Consider the following 22,471-nt stretch of genomic DNA (forward strand, 5'->3'; position numbering starts at 1 on the left):
GCGTTACACCGTGCCCTCGACAGAAGGACATGTAGGCCGGGATAGTGTTTTAAAAATTGCTGGAGATTCGGATTCAACACGTGAGCCATACAAGGCACGTGTGTCACATTGCCCTGAAGAAGGGCCGCAGACTGTTTAGCATCATTGTCGCACCCAGCCTTCCCTGGCTGCTGGTTGAGTGTAGACAACCATTGATGAAACTCTGTCTCACTCTCCAGAGCTTACCGTCCACAACTCCTCAGCGGTGTGACTCACATTTCACAGACATTTCAAAGTAAAGAGTCGTCCACCTGATGCTGTTGAGCTCTGCTGCAACCATAGTAAGGACTAGGAGATGTGTGGGATTCCTTGGGCGCAGTTACAACATGGGTGGCCTGACCACACAGGGTTTGGGCGGAGGTGGAGGACCCAGACGAGGTTGAGGAGGCAGAAGCAGTGTAGAAACTTCTACATACAGAGGAAGAATTGACACAACTCGTGGGGATGGCAAGACTTGTACAGCAGACCCTTCTCCATCTCTCCCCATAGTAACCCATTGCCCAGTCAGCGACATGGAACGCCCCTGTCCATGCTTACTGGGCCAAGTATCTGTGGTGAAATGCACCCTGTCACACACAGAGTTTCTCAAAGAAGCGGTGATGTTTTGTGCGACATGCTGGTGTAACACGGGCACGCATTTCTTGGAGAAGGAGTGGCCACTGGGCATCGGCTGTTGGGGCACTGCGATGGGCATAAGGTCTCGAAAATCCTCGGTAAAAAGGTTGGAGAGGCAGCATTTCGGTAGCCAACAGTTTGCAGATGCTGAAAGTCAACTTCAAAGCCATGTCATGCCCTTCCAAAAAGCATGTAAAACACAGCAAGGGGACTCCAACCACAGCCTCCCTCGTTTCCAAAAATTTGGCCACACACACAAACCACTTGACTGGCATCAGTTGTCCTCCATTTTCAATCTTTAAAAGATGCTTTGCATGAAGCATTCTCAAAAATACACCAGCTTTCCGCCTCCCCAGGATGACACAGGGGAAGAAAAGTCCTCAGTAATCCATGACTTGTTCATCTTGGTTCTTTTTTTCAAAAGCGAGGGGACTCCAACCACAGTCTCCCTCATTTCCAAAAATTGGGCCACACACACACACACACACACACACACACACACACCACTTGACTGGCATCAGTTGTCCCCCATTTTCAATCTTAAAAAGATGCTTTGCATGAAGCACTCTCAAAAATACAACAGCCTTTTGCCTCACCTGGATGACACAGGTGAAGAAAAGTTCTCTGTGATCCATGACTTCCTCATCTTGGTTAATTTTTCAGAAATAAGGGGACTCCAACTACAGTCTCCCTCGTTTCCAAAAATTGGGCCACACACACACCACTTCACTAGCATCAGTTGTCCCCCAGTTGCAATCTTAAAAAGATGCTTTCCATGAAGCACTCTCAAAAATACACCAGCCTTTCGCCTCCCCTGGATGACACAGGGGTAGAAAAGTCCTCTGTGATCCATGACTTCCTCATCTTGATGAACGTTAGTCTGCCCACATTGTCAGTGGACAGACGCGTGCTCTTATCTGTCAGCACACACCCAGCAGCACTGAAGACACGTTCCGAGAGAACGCTGGCTGCGGGACACGACAAGATCCCCAAAGCGTAAGTGGCAAGCTCAGGTAATTTATCCAGATTGGAAGCCTAGAATGAGCACGGTAATGGCATCAATGTTCACTTGCATATACTCATATATCTGTGTCTTGTCCTCTTTTTCCTCGTCCAGCTGTTTTGTTTTCGCATTAGTATTTGTCCTTGTCACTTTCCCATGTGTTTGTGTTGTCTTTTGAGTTGTTTGTCACTTTTTGAACACCTTTGAAGGTGTTTTCTATGTGTTTTTATGTGTTTGTGATTGCCTCCCATTGTTTTCTATGGGGTTCGAGAGGTTCGTCGAACGGCTTGCCGAACCGTACTCGAACGCGGCCTCCATTCGACGAACCGAACTTGAGCCTCTAGAGCAGTGGTCTCAAACACGCGGCCCGTCAGGCTGCTTTGTGCGGCCCCAAGGCCCGTTTCACTGTTCACTATCACGGCCGGTGCAGGGGCCGCAGCCACTGTCTGCACTTTGTCAGATGAGTTTTTTGCCGGCGCTGCGCTCTCAGAGGCAAGGACTGTGCGCGCGCAGCGCCGGCAAAACACTCATGACATAAATCGCTGCCAGGGGCAGTCACAGGGGCACAGCCTGCAGACAGCAAGAAGCAGAGGCGAGGAGCCGAGGGAACGCGGGACAGGGGAGAAGAATAGTGTTTTTTTTATTTTTTGTGTATGTGAAGGACGGCACATTAACCCCTTAGCGACCTATGAAGTACGGGGTACGTCATGGCTCCCTGGTACTTAAGGACCCATGACATACCCAATACGTCATGGTGAAATCGCAGCCCCGGTGGCTGCGATCGCTGTTTGCATTGCAAATAGCAAATATACCTTAGATTCGGGGAAGAGGGAGCCTCACGATGGTGTCTCCTCCCCGGACCTACGGAGGCTGTGATTGGCTGTGCGCGTTCGTCAGCCAGTCACAGCCACTGTAATGTTTCAGCCATTGAAAATGGCTGTAACATTGAAATTCAGCCCTGATCAGTGCAGCTGTAGCACTGATCATTGGCTGGAGCTGGGTGACCTCAGTTTCACCTGCCCCCAGCTCTGATTGGAGAGATCGGTCACAAGGCTGGTCTCTCCAATCACTGTGGATCTGGGGCTGGAGACCGCTCCCTCAGCTTCACTCCAGCGTTCGTGGGTGGAAGCCGAGAGCGATCAGTAAATTATAGCGCCCCATTTCACAGGCCGCCGCCGCCACTGCCCCCACCACCCATTACTACAGGATGGGGACATTACTATAGAATAGGGACAAGGTGGGCACATGTCTATAGGATGGGGACAAGGTGGGCATATGTCTATAGGATGGGAACAAGGTGGGCACATGTCTATAGGATGGGGACAAGGTGGGCACATGTCTATAGGATGGGGACAAGGTGGGCACATGTCTATAGGATGGGGACAAGGTGGGCACATGTCTATAGGATGGGGACAAGGTGGGCACATGTCTATAGGATGAGGACAAGGTGGGCACATGTCTATAGGATGGGAACAAGGTGGGCATATTACTATAGAATAGGGACAAGGTGGGCACATTACTATAGGATGGGGACAAGGTGGGCACATGTCTATAGGATGGGGACAAGGTGGGCACATTACTATAGAATAGGGACAAGGTGGGCACATGACTATAGGATGGGGACAAGGGGGGCACATTACTATAGAATAGGGACAAGGTGGGCACATGACTATAGGATGGGGACAAGGTGGGCACATGTCTATAGGATGGGGACAAGGTGGGCACATGACTATAGAATAGGGACAAGGTGGGCACATGACTATAGGATGGGGACAAGGTGGGCACATGACTATAGGATGGGGACAAGGTGGGCACATGTCTATAGGATGGGGACAAGGTGGGCACATGACTATAGAATAGGGACAAGGTGTGCACATGACTATAGGATGGGGACAAGGTGGGCACATGACTATAGGATGGGGACAAGGTGGGCACATGTCTATAGGATGGGGACAAGGTGGGCACATTACTATAGAATAGGGACAAGGTTGGCACATTACTATAGGATGGGGACAAGGTGGGCACATGTCTATAGGATGGGGACAAGGTGGGCACATGTCTATAGGATGGGGACAAGGTGGGCACATGACTATAGAATAGGGACAAGGTGGGCACATTACTATAGGATGGGGACAAGGTGGGCACATGACTAGGATGGGGACAAGGTCGGTACATTACTATAGGATGGGGACAAGGTGGGCACATGTCTATAGGATGGGGACAAGGTGGGCACATTACTATAGGATGGGGACAAGGTGGGCACATGTCTATAGGATGGGGACAAGGTGGGCACATGTCTATAGGATGGGGACAAGGTGGGCACATGTCTATAGGATGGGGACAAGGTGGGCACATGTCTATAGGATGGGGACAAGGTGGGCACCTTACTATAGAATAGGGACAAGGTGGGCACATGTCTATAGGATGGGGACAAGGTGGGCACATTACTATAGAATAGGGACAAGGTGGGCACATGTCTATAGGATGGGGACAAGGTGGGCACATTACTATAGAATAGGGACAAGGTGGGCACATGACTATAGGATGGGGACAAGGGGGGCACATTACTATAGAATAGGGACAAGGTGGGCACATGACTATAGGATGGGGACAAGGTGGGCACATTACTATAGAATAGGGACAAGGTGGGCACATGTCTATAGGATGGGGACAAGGTGGGCACATGACTATAGAATAGGGACAAGGTGGGCACATGACTATAGGATGGGGACAAGGTGGGCACCTTACTATAGAATAGGGACAAGGTGGGCACATGTCTATAGGATGGGGACAAGGTGGGCACATGTCTATAGGATGGGGACAAGGTGGGCACATTACTATATAATAGGGACAAGGTGGGCACATTACTATAGAATAGGGACAAGGGGGGCACATTACTATAGAATAGGGACAAGGTGGGCACATGTCTATAGGATGGGGACAAGGTGGGCACATTACTATAGAATAGGGACAAGGTGGGCACATGTCTATAGGATGGGGACAAGGTGGGCACATGTCTATAGGATGGGGACAAGGTGGGCACATGTCTATAGGATGGGGACAAGGTGGGCACATTACTATAGAATAGGGACAAGGTGGGCACATGACTATAGGATGGGGACAAGGTGGGCACATTACTATAGAATAGGGACAAGGTGGGCACATGTCTATAGGATGGGGACAAGGCTTGGGACATTACTAAAAGATGGGGACATTACAAGGATGGGCATAATACTATTGGATGGGGACATTACTATAGAATAGGGACAAGGCTGGGGTCATTACTATAGGATGGGAACAAGGTGGGCACATTACTATAGGATGGGGAACATTACTAAAAGATGTTGGCCAAAATTTCTATATAGTGATAATTGTAAGACTATTAGTTACAAGAAAGGGATAAAATGTAAAAGAAAAAACAAAATAAAACATGACTTTTTTTTACCATCAAATTTTTTTTTTTTTTTTTTTTATATTTAAAGGGAACCTGTCATCAGAAATTTAGCTTTAAACCTAAAAGTTTCCCCCTCTGCAGCTCCTGGGCTGCATTCTAGCAAGGTTCCTGTACTTTTTGTGGCCCCTTTTAAACCAAATTAAATACTTTGTAAACTTGTACCTTTTGCTATGTAAATTTTGTAAATCATCCATGGGCGCAGGCTTTCTGCTGACCGTTGCTGTTCCTGCAGCACATTGACGCCGTCCCCCCACGCTCCATTTCGTACATCAGGACCCGCCCACTGCGCCCGAGGTGCCGCCCATGCCAGGATCGCTGGTGACGTGTGTCACAAGCACGAGATTATGGGCGGTGCTGTGATTGCATCGCAAGTGCCCGCCCATAATCTCGTGGACGCGCTTTCCCCCACTGCCTCCATCGTTCTGCGCAAGCGCTCGCCGGCCAAATGACTCGACGTCACCTCCTTCCCATCTTACCCTGCAGCAGGGTAAGATGGGAAAGAGGTGACGTCGGGTCATCTGGCCAGGGCTTGCGCAGAACGCTGGAGGAAGAGGGGAAGGTGCGGTCACGAGGTTATGGGCGGCACTTGCTGATGACACTCACAGCGCCGCCCATAACCTCGTGCCTGCGCAAAACGTCACCAGCGGTCACACGTGCACACAGTGCACAGTCACGCTACAGTCGCACAGCGCATGCGTGGGACCACGGGCGCCCAGGGGCGGCGTCCTGAGATATGAAATTCAGCGTTGGGGGGTGGCGTAAATCTGCTGGAGGAACAGCAACGGTCAGCAGAGAGCCTGCCCCCATGGATGATTTACAAAATTTACATAGCAAAAGGTACAAGTTTATAAAGTATTTAATTTGGTTTAAAAAGGGCCACAAAAAGTACAGGAACCTTGCTAGAATGCAGCCAAGGAGCTGCAGAGGGGGAAACGTTTAGGTTTAAAGCAAAATTTCTGATGACAGGTTCCCTTTAACCAAAGAATGTGCACATTTGTTATAATAAACAAGTGAAAAATGTTGAAAATCAGTGATCCAAAAGGTGTGTAAAAAAATATATATGGTACCAAAAAAAATGTCTCTTTGTCCCGCAAAGAATGCGGCCCCCCAAATTATTTTTCTCCTCTGTGCGGCCCATACACCCAGCCGAGTTTGAGACCCCTGCTCTAGAGGGTGGCTTATCTCTCATCATGATTTTACGTTCAAGTCCCTATTTCATCTGATGATTGTTGTGGAGCATTCTCCTAATTGATGCATTCTTTGATTATATGTTTCTCCTATATGGGATTGCTCAGTAACGTTATGTGATTTGTCTATACTGACGGCTGTTCTTGCGGCCGTGCGTGTCCTCCGGTTAGCCGACAGCCAGGAAGTGGTGTATGACGGCGCCCGTCTGGGTGAGCATGCGCGGGAGCCATGGTGACGCGTCCTATGCTCCCGCACATGCACCGATAGTGGCGGTGCGGCCCATCTCCCACGCTCCTCGGCTTCCGGCGCATGCTCTGTAGCCGACCGCAATCAGAAATTATCTAATTCAGTCATGCAGGCTCAATATAAGGAGCTTGCACTACACATACCTCACACCTCCTGGAAAAAGTGCCTTGCGAAACAGACTTTGGGGCCACCACCCGCTACCATCACCAACTTATTTCTGTCCCCAAAAGGTAATAGGATCTTTTCTGTATGATGCGTGTGCCTGATACACTCTTTCACTATAACTGACCTTAATGGTCAGTTCAGGCTCCTACCTCCACTGTGTTTGTGGTTTTCCACATGGCCTTACAATCACTTAGGGTATGTGCACACGTTGCTTTTTTTTCCGCGCGGAAAAAAACGCACCCTCTGGCAGAGGGGAGAATAGTAAACAATGCTTTTTGAGAAACAACACATCGAAAACGCATGCGTTTTTCATGCGTTTTTCATGCGTTTTTCATGCGTTTTTCATGCGTTTTTTTAGGTGCGTTTTTTAAGACTTGTCAGTGTTAATAAAGTTGGTTGAACACAGACCTTTGGAAAAAAAAACCTGTGATGTCATTTCCTTCCCCACATTCTGTTTGGATAAATGGGAGGGCTTGGAATGGAAGGAGCACCATTTGAATTTTGGAAAAATTGAAATAAACTTCGCACACCATGTCACATTAGCAGAGCCCCTTGGGTACCTATATGTCAGAAAACCCCGACAAGTGACCCCATTTTGGAATCTGCACCCCTCAAGGATTTTATTCAGGAGTATATTAAGCATTTTGAATCCACAGCTACTTCACCCAAAATGTTGCTGTAGCAACAATATTCTCACTTTTAGGCCCGTTTCACACGTCAGTGAAAAACACTGACGTTTTTCACTGGCGTGTAAAACACGCACATGTCCCATGTGTGCCGTGAATCACGGCACACATGGGTTGTCGAAGTGCAATACGGGCTCCGTTCTAAAAAAAATTTTTTATTAGAAAAAACACTCCCCAAATCATTCCCTTGTTCTCCAATTTAATAAAAAAAATGGGTCCGCAGAAATCCATTTGGATGTCCCACGTCGCCTCTGGACCTTCTAGAATATGGGGGCACGTTCAGGGAACGTATCCCCCATTTTCTAGGAGGGCAGACCCTCCATTTGAGGAGAGTGGGTGCAAAAATCTGCACCCACTCTCCCCGGGTCACAGCTGCAGAGTGCGAGCAGCCAGCACAGCTCACACTGAACACAGTGCTGGCTGTCAGCTGCTCTGCACATGTGACCGGCCGGCGTCTGCTGTGAAGGAGGAGGGGGCCGCGGGGGATCAGCGCTGCGACCGGACAGGTATGTATGACACCGGGGGGAATTGGGGTGAACGGGCAGGGCTTGGGTGCATTTTTCTGTCGCATGTCTCAAGGCACATGCGACAGATAACATAGGAGCAGGGCGGCCGGTGCGCTACTGTGCGCGCGGCCATGTTGGATATTCGGGAGGGGGGGTCGAGGGTCGGGGCGGGCACTTTGGCGACACCGGGGGCTTTGCCAGGAAGTGAGGTCAACAGGAAACCTCTTGACCTCACTTCCAGGTAAATGCCTGCGTTCTGGCGTGCCGACAAAGGCCGCGGACTGCAACAAAAAAGCAGGTCCATGCGGTGTAGCTGCGTTCTGACCCCACATCATTGATTTCAATGGGGGAGAGAACGCAGCCACAACGCACAAAAGAAGTGACATGCTGCTTTTCTTTCCGCACCGATTTTTGGCATCCAAAACGCTGCGGAAAGAAACGCAGCGTGTGCACTGATTTTTCAGCTTTTCCATACACTTTGCTGGGAAAGCTGAACGCATGCAATTTGCCACTGAAACGCTGCGGTTCAAAACGCAGCGTTTCCGCGGTAAAAAACGCAACGTGTGCACACAGCCTTAAACTGACTGCAGACACGATATCATCTAGCTCCATGGAGGCAATAGTTGTTAACATCTTTAGTGTCCTCTGGTTACCTCCTGATGGGTGCTAAAGATAAGGAAACAAAAGGCGCAAATAGGGTCTTACCCGGTAATAACCGTTTAGAAAATAGATGAAACACTCACCTAATGAGGTTGTGCCAGTCACAACCCCTTGTAAAGCATGTGAGTGTCAGCGTGGTTCCAAGCAGCGGCCCCGTGATGAACGTGGTAAAAAGATTTTTTTATATATGTACATACATATATGAGAAACGGGTTTTAGCCGCACTAAAGAAACACTATTTCCAGGGTATTATCTTTAGATCTCTTTTTTATTACAGTTCCAATGCGTTTCAGAGACATAAGCCGTCTCCTTCTTCAGGGAAAAGAGAAAATGTACACACAGTATGCAGCAAATAAAATAAAAAAGAGATCTAAAAATAATACCCTGGAAATAGTGATTCTTTAGCGCGGCTAAAACCCGTTTCTCATATATGTATGTACATATATAAAAAAATCTTTTTACCTCCTGATGGGGGCAGTTTTTTGAACACCCTACAGTCATGGCCAAAAGTTTTGAGAATGCTACAAATATTAATTTTTACAAAGTCTACTGCTTAAGTTTTTCTAATGGCAATTTGAATATACTCCAGAATGTCATAAAGAGTGATCAGCTTAACAGCAATTGCTTGCAAAGTCAATATTGGCTAAGAAAATGAACTTTAACCCCCAAAACACATTTCAACATCGTTGCATTCCTGCCTTAAAAGGAGCAGCTAACATTGTTTTAGTGATTGTTCCATTAACATAGGTGTGGGTGTTATGAGGACAGGGCTGGCGATCAATCAGTCATGATTAAGTAAGAATGACACCACTGGACACTTTAAAAGGAGGCTGGTGCTTGGTATCATTGTTTCTCTTCAGTTAACCATGGTTATCTCTAAAGAAACACGTACAGCCATCATTGCTCTGCACAAAAATGGCCTAACAGGGAAGAGTATCGCAGCTACAAAGATTGCACCTCAGTCAACAATCTATCGCATCATCAAGAACTTCAAGGAGAGAGCTTCCATTGTTGCCAAAAAGGCTCCAGGGCGCCCAAGAAGGACCAGCAAACGCCAGGACCGTGTCTTAAAACTGTTTCAGCTGCGGGATTGGACTACCAGCAGTGCCGAGCTAGCTCAGCAATGGCAGCAGGCTGGTGTGAGTGCTTCTGCACGCACTGTGAGGCGGAGACTGCTTGAGCAAGGCCTGGTTTCAAGAAAGGCAGCAAAGAAGCCACTTCTCTCCAGAAAAAACATCAGGGACCGACTGATATTCTGCAAAAGGTACAGAGAGTGGACTGCTGAGGACTGGGGTAAAGTCATTTTCTCAGATGAATCCCCTTTTTGATTGTTTGGGACATCTGGAAAACAGCTTATTAGGAGAAGAAGAGGTGAGCGCTACCACCAGTCTTGTCTCATGCCAACTGTTAAGCATCCTGAAATGATTCATGTGTGGGGTTGCTTCTGAGCCAAGGGAAACGGCTCACTCACAGTCTTGCCTAAAAACACAGCCATGAATAAAGAATGGTACCAGAATGTCCTCCAAGACCAACTTCTCCCAACTGTCCAAGAGCAGTTTGGCACCCAACAATGCCTTTTCCAGCATGATGGAGCACCTTGCCATAAAGCAAAGATGATCACTAAATGGCTCATGGAACAAAACATAGAGATTTTGGGTCCATGGCCTGGAAACTCCCCAGATCTTAATCCCATTGAGAACTTGTGGGCAATCATCAAGAGACGGGTGGACAAACAAAAATCAACAAATTCTGGCAAAATGCAAGCATTGCTTATGCAAGAATGGACAGCTGTCAGTCAGGATTTGATCCAGAAGCTGATTGAGAGCATGCCAGGGAGAATTGCAGAGGTCCTGAAGAAGAAGGGTCAACACTGCAAATATTGACTTGCTGCATTAACTCATTCTAACTGTCAATATAACCTTTTGGTACTCATAATATGATTTCAATTATATTTCTGTATGTGATGTAAACATCAGACAAACACAATTAAAAACCAAAGGGCAACAGATCATGTGAAAATATAATTTTGGTGTTATTCTCAAAACTTTTGGCCATGACTGTAGACATACTTGATTGAGTGCTAATTGCCCACATTGGTATATATGTGATGCCCTGGTGTTACACCTTGTGCTCCCCTGTTGCAAGGAATGATGTGGTCTTCCACTCCTTGTCTGCCACCAGCCCTCCTGCTCAGCAGCGCTGAAGGTCTAGGAGACTGCATGGCTACCCTGTTGCAGGGAATGATTTGGTCTCCCATGCCTTGTCTGCCAGGAGTCCTCCTGCTCAGCAGCGCTGAAGGTCTAGGAGACTACACAATGTGCAGAGGATAGCTACTAAGGGAAGCAGCAAGAATCTCGTTATCTCTGCATCTTGTGAAGCCACAGATCCCGCCTCTATGTCTCAGAGGCAGGAGAATGAGCATGTGCACCATGTGGCAGGTTTTGATTCGCCCACTGACATCACACGGCTTGATGACGATGCTGGTGATGTGGTGAACCCTGATTGGCTGGGCTGGGACGTCGTGGATCCCGATTGGGTCAAATCCGTCATCTCTGCCTCGCGCCCACCTTTGGGTGGAGCTGCGCCTCCTTAAAAGCCCCGCTTTCCAATATGGCGGCGCGCGACCGTCCTCTTTTGTTGGATGACTGGCAGCGTGCTGCTACGCCGCTGTACAGGCATTATTGTCTTCTTGTGGGCTTTGCCCTTGCTGCTCCGGCAGCGCCTTGTTTTGCAAGTCGTGTCCCTACCTTCGGTAAGCTCCTCGGGACCTCCTCGGACTCACCTTGTTATTGAAGCACGCTGTGCTACCCTCGTGCCACGTTTCCGTGACTTCCGTTTGGGCACACGTGCGTGGACGCCGCTGTGCTTCTTCATGCAACAAGTGCACCGAGCTGTAAGCCCCGTCCCATACAACCCTCATGGGTTAGGGCGAGCCGATCTACGCAGATCGTCTGTTACATAACAGACGATCGTCAGCAACAACCCGCTCACTCTCTAACAACCATAGCAGCGGTCCCCTACACCGCACAGTGGACCTTGACTGGCGGAAGCTGTCTCTTCACCATCTTGGCACGCTTCCCTGGGTCCCCCTCGTAACACCCTGGCCTATCAGGTCGTCACAGGGTATTGTGCAATCTGCCCTTCTGTACAGTATCCACTCATCCTTGGTTACGGGTCCTGGTCCTTTGGTGTTGCTAACAGCTTAGCCAATCATAATCCTAGGAACACTTTACACTGTAACCACCAGACACACCATTGGGGGGCCTGAAGGGAATAGGGCCACACATATGGGGGGTTGGTAAGGGGAAAGTAAGAAAGTGACAGTAGAGCAAAGGAAAGGAGAGAGTGAGGTGGACGAGGAGAGGTGACTCTCTGTGAGGGAGAGGTCACCGGCCTGGAGCAGGGCTCCTGTAGTTGCTAGGTGGCAGACGTTAGTCTGGGCCTGGTAGGAGCTGGAACCCCGGTCGCAGGGGATTGTGTCAAGGGACACGGACTGTCGAGGAGGGCGGCCGGCGGCCTTGAGCTATCACCGGGCAGGGGCCAGGGCACGTCGGGGTACGTGGACCCTGAGCCAGAAAGTAGCTTCACGTATTCCGGTAAATTACCCGAAGGGGGTGAAGACTTCAAGATTCATCCCCAACCTGCTCCAAAATCGGGGTACTAGCGCACCGGTGGGATAGGACTTTTCAAATACAGTCCAAAGAAATCCTACGCTAGAACCCTGAGAGCAAGCTCACTCCGTTAGCCATACGGGTGAGCGGGACCCAAAGAGTTTTATACCCGAGGGTCCAAATAGAGACAAAGGTGCCAAGGAAAGGGTCACAGGCTAACAGCAACACCAAGGGCACGGACCCAAGCTTGATCCCTACAAGCTGCAGTGGTGCTCAGAATTCTGGTTTACAAGCTGTCGGGGTTGTTCTTCCTGGATTGAGTGAGTACACTGAAAATCCATGTTCCAATCCCCAACGGCACCCCAAGCACCAACCATCCAATGGGCCCCGGGACACAAACCCCCTACCCAAGGAGGGGTTAAACATCCGGATGCTGAACCATCATCATCGGGCTCCCCCAACAGCAGCGGTGGTCTCTTACATTACCACGCACCGTGGGTGGCATCACGAACTTTCTAACTCCCTTGTACATATCCCCCCCTCTTCTTTTAACCGAGTGTCCGCGCGGACCCCCCCGGATCCGGAGACCCCTCGAGCCACCGCGACTCCGGATCCAAGCGGCTCGGCCACTGACATGGGGGCGGTACATATATATTCTGTATTATACCTGAATTTTGTATCTTACATGTATAGTGATTGTAACAATTGTTTACACTGCCCCCTATGGGGGACTTTTTGCCAGTAACTTTGGCTTTGTAGATAATCACCGAGTACATATACAAAATTTAATATTACCAGTTATGTATATTTTTTTTGTAGTTTTTTGGCAAAAAAAATAAAAAATGCTTCCATGGATTTTCCATTGCCAGTGAAGGTAACACCAAACAGTGGGGGTTAGCAGCCAGTAGCTGCTTGGATTACCCTTAGCTAGCTCTTTTTAGGATTATATTAATAAAGGTGTATTTTAATGCTTTTTGCACGATTACCCTTAGCTAGCAATACAAAAAATGCAGCGGGAGCCCATATATATTTTTTTTAATTATTTATTTAAATAACTAAAAACAAAAAGGGCTTCCCTGTATTTTAATTGCCTGACATGACAGTGCTGTAAAAATAAATCTTTAAAAAAAATGACGTAGCGCTCAGCTATGGGTTGCCACCCCCATCTGCCTGGCGTTACCTTGGCTGGCAATCAAAATACAGGGAAGCCCATTAATTTTTTTTTATTTAAAAAATAGTTAAAAAAAAATGATGTTGGGTCCCCCCATTTTTGATAGCCAGCTAGGGTAAAGCAGACGGCTGTAGCCTGAAAACCACAGCTGGCAGCTTTACCGTGGTTGGGGATCCAATGTGGAGGTCACCCCAGGCTCTTTTTTTATAATTATTTTATAAATAATAATAATTACAAAAAAAAAGTAGGGTCCCCCCCAAATTGGATCACCAGCCAAGGTAAAGCGGACAGCTGTGGTCTGGTATTCTCAGGGTGGGAAGGTCCATAGTTATTGGGCCTTCACAGCCTAAAAATAGCAGGCCACAGGCACCCCAGACGTGGTGCATCCACTAGATGCGCCAATCCTGGCGCTTCACCACAGCTCATCCCGTGCCCTGGTGCAGTGGCAAACGGGGTAATAAATGGGGTTGATACTAGATGTAAAGTCACCTGACATCAGGCCCAGCAGTTTGTGATGTCATGGTGTCTATCAGATACCCGACATCACAAACTGTCAGTACTAACAAAAAAAATCGACAAAAAAAATGTATTTGAAAGAAAACTCCCCAAAACATTCCCTCTTTCACAAATTTATTGTAAGGAAAAAACGGGAACGTATCCCCCATTTTCTAGGAGTGCAGACCCTCGAGGAGTGTGGGTGCAATGAATCTGCACTCACTCTCCCCGGGTCCACAGCAGCAGAGTCCATGTCGTAACGGTTGCTACCAAAGCTGCAATGCCCTACTCATGAGGTAAGGGCATGCCTAATCAGGAGAACTATTCTACATTTCCAAATATTGGTATTTGCTGATATTATTGCTATTCCACCTACTATATATTAGGGATAGGATCTTGGAGATGGAATACCCCTTTAAGTCCAGTTATCCAGCTGAATGAATACTAAACAACAGAGCTCGCTATTTAGATGTGTTTTCTTGTGGCGTATAACGGATTCTCATGTTTGGTAGTCGTTCAGCAGGGCAACTATAAAATCAAATGCCTCCATTTGGAAATGTAGTATATAGCTCTCCTGATCAACTATGTTCCTTACCTCATGAGCAGGGCATTGCAGTAATAATAATAATAATAAATGTACTCATTTATTTCGCGCTATTAATTCCATAGCGCTTTGGATACATTAGGAACACTGTCCCCATCGGGGCTCACAATCTAAATTCCCTATCTGTATGTTTTTGGAGTGTGGGAGGAAACCCACGCAAACACGGGGAGAACATACAAACTCCTTGCAGATGGTGTCCTTGGTGGGAATTAAACCCAGGACTTCAGCGCTGCAAGACTGCAGTGCTAACCACTGAGCCACAGTGCCGCACATTTAGCTTACAGATGCATAACCACCACTCACTGTGTCTGAACACAGGAACTTGAGCTGACAGCCGCTCTGTGCATGCGGCAGCGTCTATTGTGAAGGAGAGGGCCGCGGGGGATCAACGCTGCACAGGTACCGTGGGATACCGGGGAACACCGGTGGGGTTATAGGGAGTGACCTGGCAGGGCCTGAGGAGGAGTTTTCTGTTGCATGTGTCATGGCACATGCGACAGAAATCAGAGGAGTAGGGTGAATGCGGCCGGCGCGCTGCTGTGCGCGCGGCCATCTTGGATTTCTGTGAGGGCATCGGGGGGGCACTTTGGCGACACCGGGGGACTGGGTAGGAGATTTATCATGTTTGTTCATGCCAGATGGGAGATAAATAATTTTGTACCGACACTGTCATTTACTGTAACGTGATCATCGGTGTACAGTGTATACCTGTGGTCACATGAGCGGCGACCGGAAAAACTGTCCTGAATCAGGATCTCCAAGGTCTCAGCTACGCCTGAAACCCCGGAGATTTTCTGACGCTGGGGGGCGTTATTCACTTATTTCTGCCTGCTGTTTATAAACGGCAGATCAGAATAAGGCTACATTAACACGACCGATCCATTTTTGCGGTCTGCAAAAAACAGTCCGTTTTTTTTCACGGGTGCATCCGTAGACGGTCCGTATGTCATCTGTTTGTCATCCGTGTGCCTTCTGTTTTTTTTGTGTACGGCAAAAAAACTGAAGGAGGGAAAATACATAAATTTACCCAGGATCCATAGCTTCATCCTACATGAGGCGGTCACATGTTCACTCCAGTGCCATTTTCTACTACTGAGCACTCTGGTGATTTTACAGTGCTTGTACACTTCATATCAGTCTTTTCTGTCATTATAATGGCAGAAAGACACATAATGTCCCACTCTCCTGCATTTTGTAATTTTGCACCCCTTGGTGCCTTTCATGTGGCACTAAGGGGTGCTTAGCTTTGTATTTAGCCAAAAAAATGAAAAAAAAAATGACGTAGGGTTCCCCCTATTTTTGTAGCCAGCTTGGGTAAAGCATTAGTAAGCGGATATGTCTGGCTCACAGTTGTGCAATTTAGGTGCCGAGAAAAAATAGTAGTCAATAATATAGTAATAAATCTGGCACACTGAAGTTATTCACGACACATGAAACGTTTCTTTAGAATGCTGAATCGAATTTATTAGTGCAAAAAGTTGAGGATAATTTATCCAACGTTTCGACCGTATCTTATGGTCGTTGTCAAGGACAAAATTATCTAGGATTACAAGAAATATGTACAAGAAAAGACAAAAAATGAAATTAGTACAAAAAAACAACATCAAGCCAATTTTTTTCAAAAGCCTGCGTCATAGGTTTGATCATATGTGACGCCCTGGCACAGCCAGGTTGTCACAGAAAGAGTTAATCCTCCTTGGTAATCTGATCTCACACGGTGCAGCATGACAAAGCACAGCCCCCAGTGTAAGGGAAAAGCAGAGGAGAGGGGAGGGGCTGGAGCAGAGAGTGTGTGGAGGCAGATAGGACGGAAGTCTGAAGCTGTAGCTCCCGGCTGGGAGTGAAGTGTGCTCTGAGAGGGCCGGGACAGGCCGTAGTGAGGAAGGGGCCAGAACAGGTAGCCGGAGCCGGGCGGTGGCCCCTCGGTGCCTGGGTACCCGGATCACTACAGGGGAGTGGATTCCCCGTTCCCGGCTGAGGAGCAGTGGAAGAGAGTGGAGAGAAAGACACTTGCTGCAGGGAAAGAACAACCAGGGCTGCTGCACCGTGTGTGGGACACTAACACCCCCGTACCAAAGGCTGCGGACACCGGCAATTCTAGTTCACCAGTGACTCCGTGTGACTTTCTTGTGAGTACACCCGTGCCCTCGGGCATCGCACTGCAGCACTGCGCCCTGCCCCCTGCTTACCCCATCACTGGGCCCCGGGACAACCAACCCCCCTACCCACGGAGGGGACATAACAACTACGCTGCTCCCTGTCATCGCTCCCGGGATCCCCTTCCAGAGCAGCGGTGGTGTTCCACCATCACCACAACCGTGGGTGGCGTCACGGACAATCTCCCCTAACAAAACCCCCCTTTTACTGTGGAGCCTGGGATCACAGACCGGGTCACGCCACCGTGATACCCGCAGAAGTGACTCTGTGGCCCGGATCTGAGTACCCCTGGTCCCCGGGCGAAACATTTGGCGTCACGAACAGGATCGAACCCCTCCAGTTACCTGGAGGAAGTGCGCCTTATTCTGGACTGTCAGCGGTGATCCGCTGCAAAAATCTTAAAGTCACCATCTTTGCCGCCATTTTGGGCGCGAAAATCTCCCGCCCAGCACCTTCTTCCCCAAGCGTTGGGCGCGAAAAAGAGGCTCCGCCCCCCCGAGAACGCGGGCGGAAGTGAAGCTCCGGAGGACCGGAAGCGAAAGGGAAACTTTAAAAGTTGCTGGAAGGACTGCTCCCGAGTACCAAGGGGGAGCAGAAAGAAGGAACTGCAGCTTATGTAACAAAGACTGTGGAAGCAGGGACGCCAGGACTCTGCCAGCATTTGGTTCCTGGAAGAGGCCGCCGCAGCGATGCACCGAGCCGTTACCCCTGTTACCGGTAGCGGAGCCCGCAGCGTCTGTTGGGGAGGACCCAGACCTGGGGTCCCCAGGCCTCACCTTTGTCACCACCATGCCACCGGCCCCGGCAGTCCGCCCGGCCGCGACGGAGATGACGACGGCTCCGGCAGTCCGCCCGGCCGCAACGGCAGCGAAGTACCGGTCCCGTTGACCAATTTGGGGCTGTTCCTGGACTGGGGTCAAGGGTTGCTGCCTGGGTTTTAGGGGCAGCACCAAGGCTAGGTTGTTTGGGTGGGTGACTGAAGGACCCGTTACGTTAACATTATTAAAAGTGTTATTTGTTGTTGCAACGTTAAAGTAATGTGCATCCCGTTGTGGGAGGATTGAACATGCTTGTGTTTGATGTTTTATCTTTTCCAGTTTAATAAAATGTCGGTGCCTAGCCGGCCCGAGGACGGGCCGTGTTTTACCAAGGGGGTGTGTGACGCCCTGGCACAGCCAGGTTGTCACAGAAAGAGTTAATCCTCCTTGGTAATCTGATCTCACACGGTGCAGCATGACAAAGCACAGCCCCCAGTGTAAGGGAAAAGCAGAGGAGAGGGGAGGGGCTGGAGCAGAGAGTGTGTGGAGGCAGATAGGACGGAAGTCTGAAGCTGTAGCTCCCGGCTGGGAGTGAAGTGTGCTCTGAGAGGGCCGGGACAGGCCGTAGTGAGGAAGGGGCCAGAACAGGTAGCCGGAGCCGGGCGGTGGCCCCTCGGTGCCTGGGTACCCGGATCACTACAGGGGAGTGGATTCCCCGTTCCCGGCTGAGGAGCAGTGGAAGAGAGTGGAGAGAAAGACACTTGCTGCAGGGAAAGAACAACCAGGGCTGCTGCACCGTGTGTGGGACACTAACACCCCCGTACCAAAGGCTGCGGACACCGGCAATTCTAGTTCACCAGTGACTCCGTGTGACTTTCTTGTGAGTACACCCGTGCCCTCGGGCATCGCACTGCAGCACTGCGCCCTGCCCCCTGCTTACCCCATCACTGGGCCCCGGGAAAACCAACCCCCCTACCCACGGAGGGGACATAACAACTACGCTGCTCCCTGTCATCGCTCCCGGGATCCCCTTCCAGAGCAGCGGTGCTGTTCCACCATCACCACAACCGTGGGTGGCGTCACGGACAATCTCCCCTAACAAAACCCCCCTTTTACTGTGGAGCCTGGGATCACAGACCGGGTCACGCCACCGTGATACCCGCAGAAGTGACTCTGTGGCCCGGATCTGAGTACCCCTGGTCCCCGGGCGAAACACATATACAGCACATAATAAACATAAGAATCATGGGACAAAATGAGCAAATCTGTGCATTTATACGAATACCTATCTAACAGAAGACGAGTATAGTGGTAATGATACAAATACAGCATGCACACCCACCTATATCAACACTGTAAAGATATGCATTCAATGTTAAATGGACATCACCAATGGGTATAATGGGATCAGAAAGATCGATCCTACGTGTGAAATGAAGAGAGGTATATAATAAATCACATGACACAAAGTAACATATTTCATTAAATGGCATATTACCAATGAAAATTAATGAATATATATATACCTCACATGCTATCAGTTAGATATAAGGAGATGGCCAAGACCTTTATTGCAGGACTGGGAATAACGAAAGTTTTTGTTGTTGTTTCTAAATGTAGATCAAATATATCATTATTTCAGCGAACTGAACAAAGTTATTCCTAATGGAAACATTATATAAGAAAGAGACACACTACCTGGTTTACTGGACAGAAACCATAACACAAAACACTAGTGGGAGTAGTGTAATTCCCACACTGAGTGTTTCTTAGTTACCTCCTAATAAGCAAATGCTAGAATGAAGGATACATAAGAATTAAAAATATATCTGAGAATATAACATCAGTATAAGGCATATATAACAGGGGATATGATGGAAAAATGCTCCATACTACTTTATTGCAGTGTTTCTGGACAATAATTGTCTGGAACTGCTATCATGGGAAATAGGGAATACATGTCCCTTTAAGACTCTATGAAAGATCATATGAATAGTGCAAGTGTTAGAGGCAATGAGTCAAGGTTGATTAAAGAAGAAAAACACTAATAGAAACGCATACCTGGAAAGGTAAATAGGAACTCACAAGCAAAGAGTTGCTAGGTAGATTTGTGGAGGAACAAGTCTGGGAGAAAATATAGATAGAGATCAGAGGTAGTCTAACAAGGAGCGGACAGCGTGGATAGACAGATGACGCATACCTTATAATGCTGGTGTAGGATATAGGTCCCTGGATAGTGTGCGCTGTGCCACGCTTGTGATAATCTTATATACTCTAAGCGAGACGGCGCCCACCGTCCCACTTCCGGATTGTGGAACGCAGTGTGCTGACCGTGGAGCGCACGCCGCGCATGCGCAACGCCGTCACCAGCATCGCGCATGCGCAGGGGGCGGACCGCCGGGCAGCAGGCAAGGGAAGAGGTGATGACATGACGTATTTCTGAAAGGGGCGTATATGTAAACAATCCCAGTGGAGGATGACAGTGAAACTGGCCTGTGGATTGCACGCAGCCCGCGCGTCGCGCCTGGCTATTTGCGCGACGCACGAGCCGGGCACAGAGCACAGGCCAGAGTGAATGGCTGATAACAGTGTTAGATGAACATTTATAATGCCTACATAGTGACAGGTGACGATGTAACAGGGTGAAGGTAGACTGTTGCTGGTGCCAGTGGGTGAGGGATCAAGTGGTGGGTGCCTGAAAATGAGAAAAACAAGTTAGAACCATAATCACTATCAAATCTATATCAATAGCACTCCTTATATTGGTCCTTATACTGAGGTTTTACACAAAAATACACAGGAGGTAAATGAGCAAGACAAATGCATAGCAAGACAACCAATGAGGAAAGTAGAGTCACTGAATCCCACAAAACATACAAAAAGCAGCATAATTGGAAAAAACAACAAAGGTTAGGTGCATTACAGTTATATGCACATATCGTGCTCTCTATTTAAACCTCTGGGTTCCAATGTATTTAAGGTGAAAATCCAATAGGATTCCCTCTCTTTAAGAACCCGTATGCGATTGCCGCCTCTTCTGGCGGGCGGGACATGTTCTAGTACCTGGTACTTAAGTTGGGCAATAGTGTGACCATGTGTAATGAAGTGATATGGAATCGGTAAGAGAATTTGTTTGCACCGTATAGTAGATTTATGCTTGCTGATGCGGTCTCGGATATGCTGGGTAGTTTCCCCAACATATCCGAGACCGCACGGGCATTTGATCAAATAGACCACAAAAGAGGATTCGCAAGTGAAGAAACCCCGCACAGGAAAGATGCGACCAGACAGAGGATGGGTAAAAGTGCTCCCCTTAGTGATATTATTGCACTGCACACAGTGTAGGCAGGGGAAATTTCCTTTTCTGGGAGTGCCAAGAAAGGTTTGTCTCTGCAAGATCGTATTGGAGCCAATGTCAGCCCTAACAAAGTTGTCACGAAGATTGCGGGGTCTTTTATTGCAGAAAAGAGGAGGTGAACTAAATTCACTGATCTCAGGATAAGCTTTACCCAGGAGTGGCCAATGTTTGCATATGATGCCCTTAATTAAGGGAGAAAAAGGATGATATGTGGTAACGCACGTAATCCGAGGGGCCATCTTATTAATCGTGGTTTTCTGGGAAGACCTCCTATCTGCAATGTTGGCTGGATATCCCCTCTGGAGGAACTTATCACTCATCTCTAGAGACCGCCTCTCCCGTTGTAAAGGGTCCGACACTATACGTTCGACGCGTTTGTGCTGAGAAATAGGGAGTCCCTGTTTAGTATGGCGTGGATGACAACTAGTGTAATGTAGCAAACTATTGCGGTCAGTGGGCTTAACATATAGGTCGGTGCTGAGGGAACCCCCAGATAAAGTCACCAAGGTATCAAGGAAGTTAATTCTGTTCTGATCATGATGGATGGTAAAAGAAAGCCCTGGTTTGAATGAATTCATGTCAGAATAGAATTGTAATAAGGATGCAAGGTCACCGCGCCAGATCATGAAGATGTCGTCGATGTATCTCTTCCAGCTAACTGAATGTTCTAACCAAAGTGTATGTTGGTAAATAAAAGTTTCCTCGAAATATTCCATGTAAATATTAGCATACGGGGGTGCCAAATTCGAGCCCATAGCGGTTCCCCGTTTCTGTAAATAAAATTGGTCCTGGAAAAGAAAGAAATTGTTTTCCAAAACCAATTGTAAAAGATCAAGGCAGAATCTATTTTGCGAAACCGAATGGGAACTGTGTCTGCCTAAAAACCACTCAACTGACCGGATGCCATCTTGGTGTTGAATACTAGTGTAAAGGCTATTGACATCAAGAGAAACCAGAATACAACTAGTAGATAACGGCCCAATAGATTGCAAATGTGACAGAAAATCAGTGGTGTCCTTCAAATATGACCTAATCTTAGGTATGAGGGGAGTGAGAATCCTCTCTACGGTGATAGCCAGTGGTGATAAAACGGATTCTGTTGAAGCCACGATCGGGCGTCCTGGGGGTTGGTTCATGTTTTTATGCACCTTAGGCAACGTATAAAAGACCGGTACCACAGGATGGGTTTTGATCAGAAAATCGGCAAGTTTCTGATCAATAGTGTTATTGCCAAGATGAAAATCAATGGTGCGTCTAATGAGTTCTTGTATCTGAGATGTGGGGTCTCGTGGAATGGCTGCATAAGTGTCAGTGTCCCTAAGCTGGCTAAGGATCTCATCAATGTAATATTTCTTATCGAGTACCACTATGGCACCCCCCTTGTCGGCCGGCTTGATGACAATAGTGGAGTTATTCTTAAGATCCTGTATTGCACGGCTCTCTTCAATGGTAAGATTATTCTTAATTTTAAGATGCCCCTCATCTATGGACTTAAGAGTTTGGCTGATTTCTCTGGAAACCATGGTAACAAACGTTTCTATGGGGTGGTAGGTCTTAGGAGGATTAAAGGAACTGGGGATCCTAAGATCCAATTGCTTCAACCGGAACATGTTAGTGGAGTCAGGAGAGACCAAGGGAGGATCAGACTGTGTGAGTCGGTCAGGACTAAAATGAGCCTTCAAACGAAGTGACCTAAAGAATCTCCTCATCTCCTGATCCAATGTAAATGGATCAAGAGATGGGGTAGGACAAAAT

General features: G+C 48.2%; 1 protein-coding gene across 3 annotated transcripts in view; it reads right to left on the reverse strand.

Annotated features, from left to right (window-relative positions):
- The window catches only part of ASPDH (aspartate dehydrogenase domain containing), a 558,112-nt gene that overhangs the window by 345,963 nt on the left and 189,678 nt on the right, over positions 1 to 22,471 (reverse strand). For 2 of the 3 annotated variants that reach the window (XM_075330144.1, XM_075330141.1), the window contains exon 3: positions 18,701 to 18,780. The exons of the other annotated variant lie outside the window; for it this stretch is intronic. In XM_075330144.1, the coding sequence (XP_075186259.1) occupies positions 18,701 to 18,780 (80 nt within the window). The remainder of the gene's footprint in view (positions 1 to 18,700; positions 18,781 to 22,471) is intronic. 3 annotated transcript variants of the gene reach the window in all.

The sequence above is a fragment of the Anomaloglossus baeobatrachus genome, chromosome 12, assembly GCF_048569485.1.
Source record: "Anomaloglossus baeobatrachus isolate aAnoBae1 chromosome 12, aAnoBae1.hap1, whole genome shotgun sequence".
In the NCBI taxonomy this organism is placed as follows: domain Eukaryota; kingdom Metazoa; phylum Chordata; class Amphibia; order Anura; family Aromobatidae; genus Anomaloglossus; species Anomaloglossus baeobatrachus.